The sequence below is a fragment of the Aulonocara stuartgranti genome, assembly GCF_965226115.1.
Source record: "Aulonocara stuartgranti genome assembly, chromosome: 15".
Classification (NCBI taxonomy): Eukaryota; Metazoa; Chordata; class Actinopteri; order Cichliformes; family Cichlidae; genus Aulonocara; species Aulonocara stuartgranti.
Window position 1 is genome coordinate 35001381 of NC_138951.1, and position 14861 is coordinate 35016241.

Below are 14861 nucleotides of genomic sequence, written 5' to 3' on the forward strand. Positions count from 1 at the left end.
TATGGTCCCTCACTTGTAAATATCTAAAGAAGTCGTACCTATGAATGTTGTATTTACATAAGCTTCGACCTGGGCATTAAGTCAGAAGAAGGAGAAAAAAAACATTCGTAGCCCAGTTCCGAAAGCCAGGGTTAGTGGTCCCAGGCAGAAAGAGAGGATAGTCGGATAAGGGGGTGAAAAGAGATGTTAAGTGAGACTTTCCTTCTAGGTTTTGAACCATTTGCCAAGCTCTAACAGTAGATCCAGAACAGAACATCCTTAAGGTCTTAGGTTTTCCCACAAAAAGCAAATTTTTCAAAGGGAAGTTGGACAAAGAGCTCTCGATATCCAACCAGACAGGAGCAGGCTGTTGTACCCAATCGGCAGCTATACGCATATGGGTGCTCAGCTGATACTTAGCTGATACTAAATCAAGGCCCGCTTTGAGGATGGAAGACATAACGTGGATATTTTAAGACAAAGTTTCCTCCCTGCCCAAACAAAGGAGGTAAACCAGCCATTTAGAGTTTGAATAGTTTTTGGTGGGATAAGGGTTGGAACCATCTGTATTGGGTAAAGTAGCCTGTGTAGAATGTTTATTTTCAGAAGAGCGATATGACCGAGCCAGGACAGAGGTAAGGACTTCCATCTCTCCAAATCTAAATTGAACTGCTCAAATAGGGGCGTAAAATTACTTTTATTTATCTGGTTAAAAGCAGGTGTGACCCTAATTCCCAGATACGTAAAGCCCTGTCAGGACCAAGTGAAGGGAAATGCAGAAGGGACCCGTGGTCTTTGTCTCAGACTGTCCAATAGCATCATCTCTGATTTATTGAAATTAATTTTATAGCCTGAGATCTTGCTAAATTTATTAACAGTTTCAACCACAGAGGGGATTGATGTTTCCAGCCGAGTCAACACAACAAGTACATCATCAGCATACAAAGTAATCTTATGCTGTCTTTGTCCTATGGATACACCATGTATGTCTGCCTGAGTATGTCTACTTGAGCTCGTACTGCATCTGCCTCTATGGTCAAGGCAAGGAGCAAAGGGGAGAGGGGACAGCCTTGTCTAGTTCCCTTCAGTATCTGGAAGTTGGAGGACCGCACCCCAGTTTGTGAGAACTGCAGAGCAGGGATTGTTATAAAGTAACTTAATCCAGTTTATAACATTTCCACTGAAACCAGTGTGTAAAAAACAGGTGAGACCATTCAACACTGACAAATGCCTTCTGGGCATCAAGGAAGATCACCAAACCAAGTAGAGACTTTTGTTGGAAGAACTGGATCATATTCAACAACATACGCATGTTATTATATGAGTTGTGCCCTTTAATGAAACCCCTTTGGTCCTTTTTAATTAGCAAGGGGAGTAAAAGTTCTAGATGTTTTTCTAATATCTTGGAGAGGATTTTCAGATCCACATTCAACAAAGAGATTGGCCTGTAGGAGGCACAATCTTCAGATAGCTTACCTTTTTTAAGTATAAGGGATATATTGGCTTAAAGAATTGGGCAAGAGACCCTTTTTAAAGAAGTCATTGTACATGTTCAACAACGGGCCAGCTAAAATTTCTCGGGATTCTCTATAAAACTCAGCACATAAACCGTCTGGTCCCGCTACTTTACTCACAAGCATTTTAAAAAGGAATAATCTTTTTTTAAGATTGAGGAGAGAATTCCGTGTTTTCCACAATCCACTTTGCAATCTGTAAATTCAGTGGACTCTTTCAAAAAGCAGCTAAAAATGTATCCTTTTAAATTGACAGTCAGGCTATGGTTTTTTCACTTTTTTGGTGTCATTTTATTCCTGGTCTAATGTTTTTTTGCACTGTTGGTTTTATTTACAGAGAGATGCCTTTTGATTTTTTGAAAGTCACTCTATAAATAAATAAATAAATAAATGTACTTACTAAGTTCATTTATTTCACATCTAAAAAATTTATAAAGCAATAAATCATGGATATTGCATCAACTTTGTAAAGATCTACCATATTTGATCAACAAATCTTTTAATATTACAAATCTGTAATATTAAGCCCATATAGAAAAGTCTAAGGAGCTCGGAAAGAAAAGTGTCTGGACTTCTTTAAGTTGCTTGAAGACGTTTCACATCTTATCTGAGAAGCTTCTTCAGTTCTAAGGTCACTTGGCGAAGAGCCTGAGATTTGAGCCCTATGGGAGTATCCCCCCAAGAGGGACAATGGACCCCCGTTTGATCCTCTACCTAATCACACAAGCCAAGATGTGAAAATGGGTGTGGGTCACAATCAGCCAAGGTTTTGGGTGAACCCACTGTGCAACGTAGCCCCACCCTATCATGTGATTTCTGTACGTCACAAGGCCAAGGATGTGAGTGGGCATTAAGGCATCTGGGAAGGGATCTCAAAACTGTATCATAGAGAGCAGACAGTTGGTGTCGTAAACCACCGCCTCTGTTCAAAGATGGTTGTTCACAGTGGACATAGATGGCTTCTATCAGTGCTCTTCCAAACCATCTGAACCAGTTTCTGTTTGTGAGCTGGTCTGAAGTACACTGATATGTCCTGCTTGGAGAAGACTCTCCTGAGTTTTTCTGATAAACCGGCTACATAGAGGATGACAACATTGTTGCGTTTGTCTTTCTGATCTTCCCTAGTTGGTGTCTGATCTTCTTTTCTATGCTGACTTGATGAGAGCCCAATTAGGATAATCACATGTTTTAAGAGCTTCCTTAATGTGTGTGTTCCTTCCTTTACCCTTCAGGGATTAGAGGGAACATTTTCTGCCTGGTGTTGTAGGGTCCTGATTACTCCAAGTTTGTGTTCCAGAGGGTAGTGGGAGTCAAAGAGGAGGTGCTGGTCCGATGGAAACCTCAACTTCAACGTTCAACGGTTTCCATTCCCTTCAATGCGCACAGCACAGTCCAGGAATGGCAAACAGTTATCCTTTGTGTCTTCCCTGGTGAGCTTTATGTTTTTATCTACAGCATTGATGTGAGCATTAAAGGATTCTACTTCTTGGGTTTCGATTTTGACCTAGATGTCATTGGACCAGCACCTCCTCTTTGACTCCCACCACCTTCTGGAACACAAACTTGGAGTAATCAGGACCTTACAACACCGGGCATAAAATGTTCCCTCTAAGCCCTCCAACACACACATGGCAGGGACAGCTCAGTAGTTCCGGCCCATAATCGGAAGGTCGGGGGTTCAAATCCACTGAACAGCTACCCTGAGGTACCCCTGAGCAAGGTACCGTCCCTACACACTGCTCTCCGGGCGCCTGATTTGCAGCTGCCCACTGCTTTACTGAGTGAATGGGTTAAATGCAGAGAGAATAATTTCCCCAAGGGGATCAATAAAGTATACATTATCATTATTATTAGTAAAGGAAGCCCTTAAAACATGTGATCTTTGCTGACTCATCAAGTCAGCAAAGATGCACAGAAAAGAAGGTCAGACACAATCTAGGGAAGATCAGAAAGACAAAGCAACAATGTTGTCATCCCCTATGCAGCTGGTTTATCAGAAAAACTCAGGGGAGTCTTTTCCAAGCATGACATCCCAGTGTACTTCAGACCCAGCCACAAACTCAGAAAAAAAAAAACAGGTTCATCTCAAAGACAAAACTCCTCAACACAAACTTAATAATGTAGTGTATGCTGTACAGTGTAATGAGGAATGCTCAGACCTCTACATTGGAGTGACCAAACAACCACGTCATAAACGCACAGCACAACATTGAAGAGCCACCTCCACAGGACAAGACTTGGCTTTCTGTCTACATCTAAAGGACAAAGGTCACTCTTTCAAGGATAGGGGTCCATGTCCCTCTTGAAGGACACTCCCCTAGGAGCTAAATCTGGGACTCTCCACCAATTGACCTTAGAACTGAAGAAGCGTCTTGGATGAGCGGTGACATGTCTTCAAGCAACTTAAAGAAGTCCAGATGCTTTTCTTTCCAAGTTCCTTAGACCACGATGACCTGGATGACTGAGAACCTTCACAGCCCATATAGCAAAATTCATCCACAGTAGTCAGACCGTTCCTTAACTAAATCCAACCTCAGACTACTGATTATATTGTTAATATAGATTAGTATCAGTAATATCTATATTAAGAAATATCTTTTAAATACCCTATGATATTTAAAAGAAGCAAGGTTTTTAATTTTTTAACAGCTTCAGTGATAAATCAGGACATATTCTTAATGTTAGTACTTCTATCCATTTATAGCAGTGATGTTAGTTATATTTCATAAAGGAAGGTCTTACCAGCTTCTTGGGTATATCTTTGTCATTATCAAGTGCCTTCCACAATTTTGCAAGTGACTCATTGAATTTCTGAAAATCAGAATCCTGCTTCAGGTCATACAGCATGGACGAGAAACCAAGGACAGCATCATGAAAGCAGGCCACTCGATCGACATCCATGTCATTTTCTCCAGCAGAGATGGATGCCAGGTCAACAAAAACTTTCAGCTCATTGATATCTGCAGTTACAAGTATTCTTTAGTTGTTATGAAATTCTATATGTAATTGTTAATGATAAAAAAAATAGAATATTTTATACCTTTAAGTTCTTTTTTAATCCACTGGATAAAATCTTTACTCTGGAGGAATTTTTGAAGACATTCCTTGCGACTGTCTGTAATGCCTTTAAGAATATTTTTTGCATTTATGAAAGCATCATCAATGCAGTTCAGGTTGTTTTTCTTGAAGCTGGAGTCATTCTGAAAAATATACAATGATATTAAATCCCACAAAAATGTATTTTATAGAAGAGTATTTATACCCCCAAATAAATGTTTTATGATGGTTGTTTAGATCACACACATTTCATGTCTGTCATTCTTTTAGAATATTTTACATCTGAGAACAAGATCAAAATGATTTTTAACAGTGTCTGTTGTTCAACATGATCACTAATGGATTTATCTTAATAACTCAATTATATAATATATATCAAGAATATATTTTCTTTAGCTGAACATGACTGGATTCATCCATCAAAGGAGTCAAAAGTAAGTCAAATGTGAATATTTTGCAGGTAAGGGCTAGAGTTTATTTCAATTACCTTGTTTTTAATAATATTAAGTAATTTTAAACATACCATTTGCAGCAACCTCTCCAGTACACTGAAGTCCCCTTCTGGACATAGCATGCTTTTGATGTCCTCAATGATTTTGGAAGATTCAACTGCTAGATGAACATCCTGGTATTGCTGAATTTGTTTAACCCTTTCTTTGATCCATGTTCTGTTATCAGATGTGTCTACTCTGCACATGATATCTAAGTCCTTTTTCAAGTTTTCACACTTTCCTTTATAGCCTTCAAAGATGTTGTCAATTTCTTCCAATAGAAGTTCTCCACTCTTTAGACTATCATAAAGCTTTTTGTAATTGTTGTAGCAGCTCTGAAATATTTTGTTGTAGACCTGGTCAAGGGTATAGATTTCTTCATTTCTATCAGTGTTATCTGTATCCGATTGGTCTCTTGATAGCTCCTCCACTTGGTTTTTCCAGCATGTTCTGAAGATCATGCTGTCTTTGATGGCATTCAGTTCTGAAGCCATTTGGCAGGTTGTATCACACAGATTGAAATAAGTGACATTTACGGATGTAGGAGAGATCAGTCCATCGAGAGTGCGGACCTTCATAAATTCATTCAGTTTCATTGTATCTGTGTTCTGATCAAGCTTTTTGTCCAATCCATTGAAATCAACTGTGGATTAGATGTGGAAAAGATGTAAGCATAAAAATTACTGTGAAAATATAACACCAAAAATTATTTTCCCAGTCCTTTCCTAGTTTAATTATTTCTAGACCCAAAGAGTTCATTATTCACTCTTTCAATATGAAGTAGCAACAGCCTTTTAAGATCAATAGAATTCCTCCTGAATTCGGTCCTTCCAGAGGCTCCTATATGGATCTATTTATTTTTACAGTGTTAAAAAAATGAATGTCCACACTTCTAATGAAAAACTACTAAGATATGTTCTTCTTACCCAAAACAATGAATTGGTTCTATAAACATTCAGGGTGAGGTCTTAGAAAAGAGTTTCAGGACACAGCAGAAGCTCTGGCACCACATTGACACCCTTGAACCATCCCAGGCCAAATGCATGCTCACATACCCTCTCCCAGTAATATGAACAAGCAAAATAAAACATTCGATTGGAAACTGTCACTGCCGTATCCGACGCAATAAAATCATTCTTTTGTAAATCATGTTAGCATGTTTTATTTAAATGTTCTTCAAAACGTTTGGCTTTTGAAAAGCTAAATTCTATTCCAGGCATAAAAGAACCTGTGCCCACACCTTTCATTGCAAAACTGACATTATGCCTCCTTGGAAAATCCTGAGAATAACTTTATAACACGAAAAAAATGCTTTATGTTCATGTAGACCATTGGTAAATTTGTCCCAGAGGTATTCTTTTTAAAAAAAAAATAAATCTCTATCATTGAGGAGATATCAGACCTTTTTTTTTTCTGCAGTCTTATCTAGAACAGGGCCAAAAGCTCCATCACCACCTTAACAGAACCTGATGTGCAGGAGTACTCAGAGAAAACCCACAGAGTCATACAGAAAAGCTTCCACTGAACAGGGAGGTTTAAACTGTGAACCTTTTACTCTGAGATGATAGTTGTAACAATTAAATAAAAAGAGTATAATGATATAAAAATATAATAGTAAAAATTAAGTTCTGAAAATGCTGGGACCTTTTCACCAACTGCAAACCGTCGAAGCATCATGAAACAAAAGCTACAGCAAAGAAGACTGCTGAGCAGTTAGAATACTATGTAAGACAAAAATTTAATAACATTCCTCTCGCAAAAGTCCAGCCGCTGGTCTTCTCAGTTCCCAGACATTTACAGTTAAAAGAAGACCAGATGGTGCACAATTTCCCAAATTTTTGAGATGTGTTGCTGCCATCAAATTAAAAATAAGCTAATATTTTTCCTAATATTGTACACTTTCTCAGTGTAAACATTTGATATGTTTTATATCTACTGTAAACAAAATATAGGTTTTGTTCTTTGATTTTATTTACATTTTACAGGGCATCTCAACATTTTTGGAATTTAGTTTGCAAGCTTCTTTTTTTCTCAGTTTGCTAGCACCACCCACCTTTCACATGCTCTGGAACGTCCTGGCACATTTGCAGAAGACTTTTGACCCGCTCCTTTTCAGTATTCACTGCCGCTGCTTCTTCTTCTCTCAGTCTTAGTAATGTTTTCATGTTTTGCTCATCTTTGCAGCGACCATCATCACATAGACCATCTGGAGAAGCATAAACACTTTGATGACCAGAAATATAGATAAATAAGGTAATGCTCCATAATACATAACACAACTGAAATTTTGTTATCATTTTACTTGTACATTTCCTGCCACACACACACACACACACACACACACACACACACACACACACACACACACACACACACACACACACACACCTCTTTGTATTCCTGGGTTGTGAATTAAACAGATTAGAAACCATTTATTCAGTAAATATGCAAATATCTTTGTTTACCTAGATTTTATCAAATAGACCATTCAAACTTCTGCTGATTTTATAGAACATTGGCTGTTATTAATTTGTTCGTGGTACTGGGAGCAATAACACGCTTTACATTTTATGTGAAACTGCAATGTAACTGTAGAGAGTTTATTCATGTAACGTCATTTTTAAAATTGCAAATTGTGTTACTAAATTCAAATGTCTAGATAACTTTCATTTCATACTTTGGGATGTGTTGTAGAAGGTGAAATAATAATAATATTAATAATAATAAAACAAATCAAACACAAAACAACAAAAACCCTTCAGAGGAAAAGAGTAGTGCACAGAAACAATCTGAAGTAATGGGAAGTAGACAAAAGAGTGAAGAAAAGAAAGAGGAATGCTAAGCAGAACTGGCAGAAGTAGATAGATATTCGTATTCACCTGTCTTCAGCAAATCAAGAAATTCACGTTTTCTCTGGAAAATGTGAAGTAGAGCTTTAAACTGAATGTCTCCATTGAGGAACTTTTCTGATACAGATTTGAATGCTGAAGCCCCCAAAGCTATCATGGTTTGTGCTTCATCTGAAAATGATTCAACCAGTCCCTCTCTAGCACCTGGAAAACAAGAGTACAAAAACCCAAACACATTTTACTGACTTTTTAGATAAAATAAAATGAAAGTCTGTTTATGGCTTTCTACATTTATTTTCTAAAATTTGTTAAATAGATATACTACACAAATAACACATCCAGCCTTACAAACCCACAGCCTGGCATTTACGTTCACATATTTATGTAAAATATAATATAAACATAAAATGGGCACTACACAGAAATGTGCAATTAATATTATGCTAGAGAGTAACAATAATCTAGACATTAATAAAGAGTAGTAGTACATTTTTTTTTTCAATTTTAAAGTTTACCTGCCAACTGGAAGATAGTTTTGGCCATGGGCCAGTTCATAAGATACTCAAATATTGAGCCTTCGCCTTGAATGTACTCTCCATTGACTTTGGGCCATGACTCCACCACAACAACAGACATAAGCTTCAGAAACTTTGTGATATTATGTCTTTTCAAAAGATTCAACACCCCTTCACCAGATTTATCCTAAGCAGAAAACAGGGAATAGGTTAATGTGTGTGTGTGTTAATATTAATTTATAACTTTTTCTATTACCCCCCCCCCTCTCAATTTCCATTGAATGTACAATAATATCATGTGAAATTAATAAGCATTTTTCATAATTTTTTGAAATCATACCTGGCAAATACGTGCAACTGCCTCCAGTGCACATTTCTCCATTGTGCTGCATAATGATGGACATGTGTTGCTCGCCTTTTCCATTGTGGTACAGTATATTCCAATTTGATTTACATGATTTTCCTAGCACACAAGCACATATGATCAATATGTTTTTCAGGTGCACATGCAATGATGACAACTCAAATAAAAATTCATTCTTACTTTTTTCAGTTTGCCTTCAAAATCCTTCATGAATGTACTTCTCCATTTTTTAGTGTGTTCCTCACGACTAAAAGATACTTTCAGGATATTGCTCCATACCTACAAAAAAGATGTGCATTTTAATAGATTATTGCAGTGTCCACTAATAGGCATGTTAACTTGTACTTGATAAAAACTCTGAAATTACAGTCCAGGAAACAAAGGACTTAAACTGCTCAAATTTCACAGAAGATTGTCTGATACCACCGCCAATTGCAGTGGCATTAGACTTAGATGCTTGACAGTAACAAGTGGTCCTACTGTTTTTTTTTTTTTACTGTATTTACTGTTTGTTTATTATTTGTTTGTTGCTATATTTAAAATGATAAATGACTTGAAATGATTCTGAAAAAGGAGAGGCAGACAGCTGGGAGTTTGTTTTTCACTTGTAGCATGAAGAAAAAAACTAACTAGGACAGCTATCTTAAAAAGAGAAGTGACGCATTATTATTCCAGATAGCTGCAATTGTGACGTATTTAGCCTAGAGTACTTAGTGAACTGAAGTGGGCAGATATCAAAAGAACTCCTGTAGGTAAAAATTTTTTTCATGAAATTGGTTTGATTTTAGTTCTCTTTTTTCAAAAACGAATTCATAGTTGTAGTTATGTCAGGCTCTTTTTATATGTGTAAAACAATGGCTTAGAGCAGACTGCAGGCCTAAATAAGGATCAAGTCCAAACTTGATCCGTACTTTAATGCACCTATCACACATGCTATTCTTGTAGAAAAAAAAAATTGTATTAATGCGCTTTACTTCACAGAAAATAAATGTGGTACACATTTAATTAAAAACAAAAATGAAGCAAAACAAAAGCAATTAAAAGTAAAATGAGACTATTGTTCACTTGCTTTGGTCCCCAACTATGAAAATGTTTTGAGATGGGCAAAGATGAGGCCACAAGGTACATATAAACTACCGGTCATATGTTTCAACACATCTTCTCCTCTAATCCCCAAAAGTTCATTCTGTTCATCTGGACGTAGTGTTTTCAGTGGGAGAAATGTTTCATCACTCATCATTAATATCCAGAGAATTTGCATATTAATGATCAAGCAACTGACCTCCCATCCCATTTTTCTTTCAGTGGTGCAGGTTTCAGTCATTATGCAAATGTACTGTTTATAAGACTGGGGAAACCTGCAGTCAGCTGAGACTGAAGAAGTCACTTGGATGAGTGACGAAACGTTTCTCCCACTGAAAACGTCCAGATGAATAAAATTAACTTTTGGGGATTTACTTACCTGGATGATTGAGCATGAATAAAGACCTTCTCCTTTTATGTTTTTTCTTGATTTTCATGACTATTTACATTGTAGATTCTTACTGAAGGCAACAAGACTATGAATGGACACATGTGGAATTATGTAGTAAACAAAAAATTGTGAAATAACTCAAAACATGTTTAATATTTTAGGTTTTTCAAAATAGCCATCCTTTGCTTTGATTACTGCTTTGCACACTCTTAGCATTCTCTCTCTGAGCTTCATGAGGTCGTCAACTGAAATGGTTTTCCGACAGTCTTGAAGGAATTCCCAGAGTTCCTGAGCACTTGTTTTGCCTTCACTCTGTGGTCCATCTTATCCCAAATCATCTCCACTGGGTTTAGGTCAGGTGACTGTGGAGGCCAGACCATGGTGCAGCACTCCATCACTCTCCTTCTTGCTCAAATAGCCCTTACACGGCCTAGAGGTGTGTTTGGGGTCATTGTCCTGTTGAAAAATAAATGATGGTCCAAACCGGATGGGATGGAGGATGCTGTGGTAGCCATGCTAGGGTGGTCCTCATGCCAGCCAGTTCCATTGTTGATGGTTTTTGCGACTGCACTTGGGGACACATTCAAAGTGTGAGCAATTATCCAGACTGACTGACCTTCACTTCTTAAGGTAATGATGGACTGTCATTTCTCTTTACTTAGCTGGTTGGTTCTTGCCATAATATGAATTCTAACAGTTGTCAAATAGGGCTGTCAGCTGTGTACCAACCTGACTTCTGCACAACACAACTGATCGTCCCAACCCCATTAAGAAGGCAAGAAATTCCACAAATGAACCCTGACTTGGCACACCTTTGAAGTGAAAACATTTCAGGACTACATCATGAAGCTCACTGAGAGAAGGCAGAGGGTTTGCAGTGCTGTCACCAAAGCAAACGGTGGCTACTCAGAGGAATCTAAAATATAAAACATATTTAGATTTATTTATCTTTTTCTTTCTTTGCTACATAATTCCATATATCTTGCTTCATATATTTGATGTCTTCAGTTTGTATCTACATTGTAGAAAGTAGTAAAAATTAAGACAAACCATTAAATGAGAAGGTGTGTCCAAACCTTTGACTGTTAGTGTACATTGATGTCCTCTTTTTTTGTTTTGTAAGATGAGCTATATCTAAGTGGCTAATGTGCTGATGATCAAAGTGAATTATTTATATGACACCATAACAGAGAACAAGAGCTTACTTAATTTCTACTTACCTTTATTTCATTGGGTACAGAAAAGTGCAAATGATTCCATTCATTGAGCAGTTTATTACTGAAGGTATTTCTTCGCCACTTCCTCATTGTTTCTAATGTCTCCCAAAATGACTCTTTCTGAATTTGCTCTCTTGTCTGTAACATTTGTAAATTTCTTTATGAAATAAAATAAACTAAACACTGTCAATGTGAAATCAACATTTACATTTAAGCATTAAAATTTATGTTGTTTTTTTAAAATTTTGAGGTTTAGCTAAAAGAAACATAAAGACATTTTGCTCATATGGTAGTCCAACCGACTAACAAGCAGCTCTGACCTGGGAATCATTGTGGCCGTAGACCTTGGCTATCAGACAGACTAGTTCAAGGAAGTGGAGAGGAAGGTCAGAGTCATTTGGATCTTTTGTGAAATTGCAGACAGAGCCAAGAAGCATTACTGCAGTTTTCAGGCAACACTCTCCATTTTTGTCATCGAAACTAGAAGAAAACATTACATTATTGTTTGAGGAAAGACTGCCATCAGCACTGACACTAAAAATCAATATTGATCCTTCTTCACAGATACTGGGCTATAATGACAAACAGAGGCTTTTTATTGTACCTGTTATTTTGGTGACTTTCTCTTTTGATGACATGGGATATCAAATTTATCAGAACCTGTAATCAGAATCATAGTAGATATTTATTGAATATGAAGAGACATAGCTGTTGAAGGCAACAACACACATGCCACTGGACATAAAATCTAGAGTAGCCTTTCAGCATTTTATAAATCAGTGTGGTCTAGGAGAGACTTCAGCTCCTGCTCCTATTCTGAAATTTGTTTTTAGGCTTAGGCTAAAATATCATGTGACAAGGGACTTTAGCCAATCACAGGCCTTTGCATATCAGATCAGTTGAGTGCTATAAACAAAATTGACCAAAACGAAACTGCATAATAAAACATTCCTTGGCAGAGGAGGATTATAACCCTGTATTAAATCAAAAGTCAGTGTTGACTTTTATTTTTAAACTTTTGGGGTTGCTACTTGTGGTTACTATAATTTTGATTAATTTTATTTTTAATTATTTATTTTATTTATATATCTTATCTGGCTTGGGGCAGTTTTGAACACAACACTCAGTCTCTTGTCACATAGCAGACATAAACCCCCTCACAAAAATGAGAAAAAAAGTTTTTCTTATTAAAAACAGCGACAATCAAAATAATAATTAATAATATTAACTAATTATAAAATTAATTAGTTTAAAATTAATTAGTTAATAATAATTAATTAAACAGTATTATTAATTAATAATTTATTTCTATAGAACTGAGGGAAGTTCCATATTTATTTGACAACTTAATTTTATATACCTAAGCATTACTTAGTTATATAATGTTAAATATAAGTAAAACTTGTTATTAATATTAATTTTAATTTTCACTTTGCTATTTAAAACTCTGTTTTTATTAAAACAAAATAACTGTTTTAAGAATAAATACCTTGTACATGGGTTGAGTTATGCCAGATCTGATGCTGAACTGCAAATAATGAAGAATGTCTAGTAGTTCAACTCTCACTGGACTGGACATGAAGCTCATTAGGTCATCCACCCGTATGAGACACATCCAAGAGTGCACAAGAAGACGATCAATGGCTGCCAGGTATGCATGTTCTTTCATGATCTCAATCCGATTTCTAGTTAAAGGGGTTAGGGTCAGGGCAGATAAATGGGACCAGACAAATTTAATTACATTTAATGTCTTTATGGGGGATAAGCACTTACTGTGCGTAGCTGGGTCCTTTGATTCCCCTCAAGCCTCTCCAAGATTCAGATTGTGGATTCAAGACTGGGGTAACTGGCTCAAATGGTTTGCTTTCTCCTCTCAGTAGATGAATCAGAGGGATGACCAAGACCCACTTCTCAATATGGTGTGTTATAGCAGTGTGGCAAAGGTTCTCCAGCGCATCTGCAACTCTGTATAAGTCGAGAGATAAGCAAACATACAAGACCAGCAAAAAATTCACATAACACAGGACAGGAGACATTCATTTTTCCAGATAATTTAACAGGAGCACTACACTGGAAAACCCAGATTGTTTGTTGCACCAAAGTCAAATCAGGTTGATTATAGGTGACTGGATTCCAAAGTGATGATAAATTGCAGTGTTGTAACTATTGTATGTAAACAAACACAATTTATAATGTTTTAGTAAATTTTAACTTAAAACTGGGTTGTTCTTGTCCCCATATTATCTTTGTAAAAACACAATCATTGTCACAATGTTTATGCTTAAAAATAAACCACATACTAATTACCTTTTTTTATCTGTCAAAGGATTTGCAAAGTTTTCCCAGAAAATGGCAAACTGGCCCTGCGCCAATTCAGGCAGGCAAAGAAGACGGCATAGAATGGAAAGTTTATCTCTCATGCTGTCCTTCAGATGCATGTTGCAGACCAGCAAACCAATAATCCCTGCATGGAGATTTGGTAGCAAGGATTGTACTGTTTCACTTTTCTTTCTGGCCCTAAGACCAATAATTTCCTCTAGAAACCTTTTTAGTAGGTTTTTAATCTGGAAAAGGCAAAGGGTGAATATCAGAAAACATGGGAACATTGGAAAACATTCAGTACTTTATCTTATACTGTTGGATTATGGATGTAATATGTTGAAACATAAAACATAAAACACAACATAAAACACGTGATTTACCTGTTCTGAGCCATATGGTAATCCCCACTGTTTTTCCATACCATCATGAAGTAGAGGATAAGTGTATGTATGAATGAACTGTTGCAGCAGGAGAAAGAAGTTTTCTACATTTTGTTCATTCCAGGTTGTGAGAAGATCAGAGATTATTTTTAACATTTCCCAGCCAGCTTGATCTCTCCCTTCCATCACAGTTTTTTTTGCAGTATTCCAGTACCAGGCAGTGTTTAATTTGGGATGGATCATATCATCATATTGATGCCATTCACCTTTGAAGCACAAAATACATCAAGTTTGGTAATGGTTACATTTATTATTCAGTTGGTCCATTCATACTATTGTTTTGGCCAATACCGGGTGCATTTAATGATGATTGATTCTGACTTATTATGTACTGAACATCTTGCTTTAAAGCTTGATCCTCTACACTTTTGGGGGAATATAAGATTAGAACATTTCGGCTTGTGCATATTGAATTTTCATTACCATAGAACTTAATATAGTTTCTATAGTTTCTACTCCCTAGGTTTCTTTTATTGTGCCTCCCCTTTATTCCGTGTTTTATGTTTAGTCTTTCTTGTCTCTATGTTCGTGCATCCCCTGTGTCCAGACCATCCCTTTGTCTCCCCAGTCGGTCCTGTCTCGTTGTCTCAGTGTTTCCTCTGCCTGTTGTTATGTTGTTCCATGTGCTGTGTGTTCCTT

General features: G+C 36.8%; 1 protein-coding gene across 1 annotated transcript in view; it reads right to left on the minus strand.

Moving 5' to 3' along the window:
* Positions 1-14861, minus strand: part of LOC309689745 (E3 ubiquitin-protein ligase rnf213-alpha-like) — a 79012-nt gene that overhangs the window by 49081 nt on the left and 15070 nt on the right. The window contains exons 9-23 of the mRNA XM_082506366.1: positions 14163-14428; positions 13768-14024; positions 13234-13425; positions 12950-13145; positions 12065-12120; positions 11781-11940; positions 11464-11598; positions 8950-9048; positions 8746-8868; positions 8406-8592; positions 7921-8094; positions 7095-7247; positions 5074-5684; positions 4534-4693; positions 4236-4453 (exon numbers count right to left, since the gene is read on the minus strand). Of these exons, the coding sequence (XP_082362492.1) occupies positions 4236-4453; positions 4534-4693; positions 5074-5684; positions 7095-7247; positions 7921-8094; positions 8406-8592; positions 8746-8868; positions 8950-9048; positions 11464-11598; positions 11781-11940; positions 12065-12120; positions 12950-13145; positions 13234-13425; positions 13768-14024; positions 14163-14428 (2987 nt within the window). The remainder of the gene's footprint in view (positions 1-4235; positions 4454-4533; positions 4694-5073; positions 5685-7094; positions 7248-7920; positions 8095-8405; positions 8593-8745; positions 8869-8949; positions 9049-11463; positions 11599-11780; positions 11941-12064; positions 12121-12949; positions 13146-13233; positions 13426-13767; positions 14025-14162; positions 14429-14861) is intronic.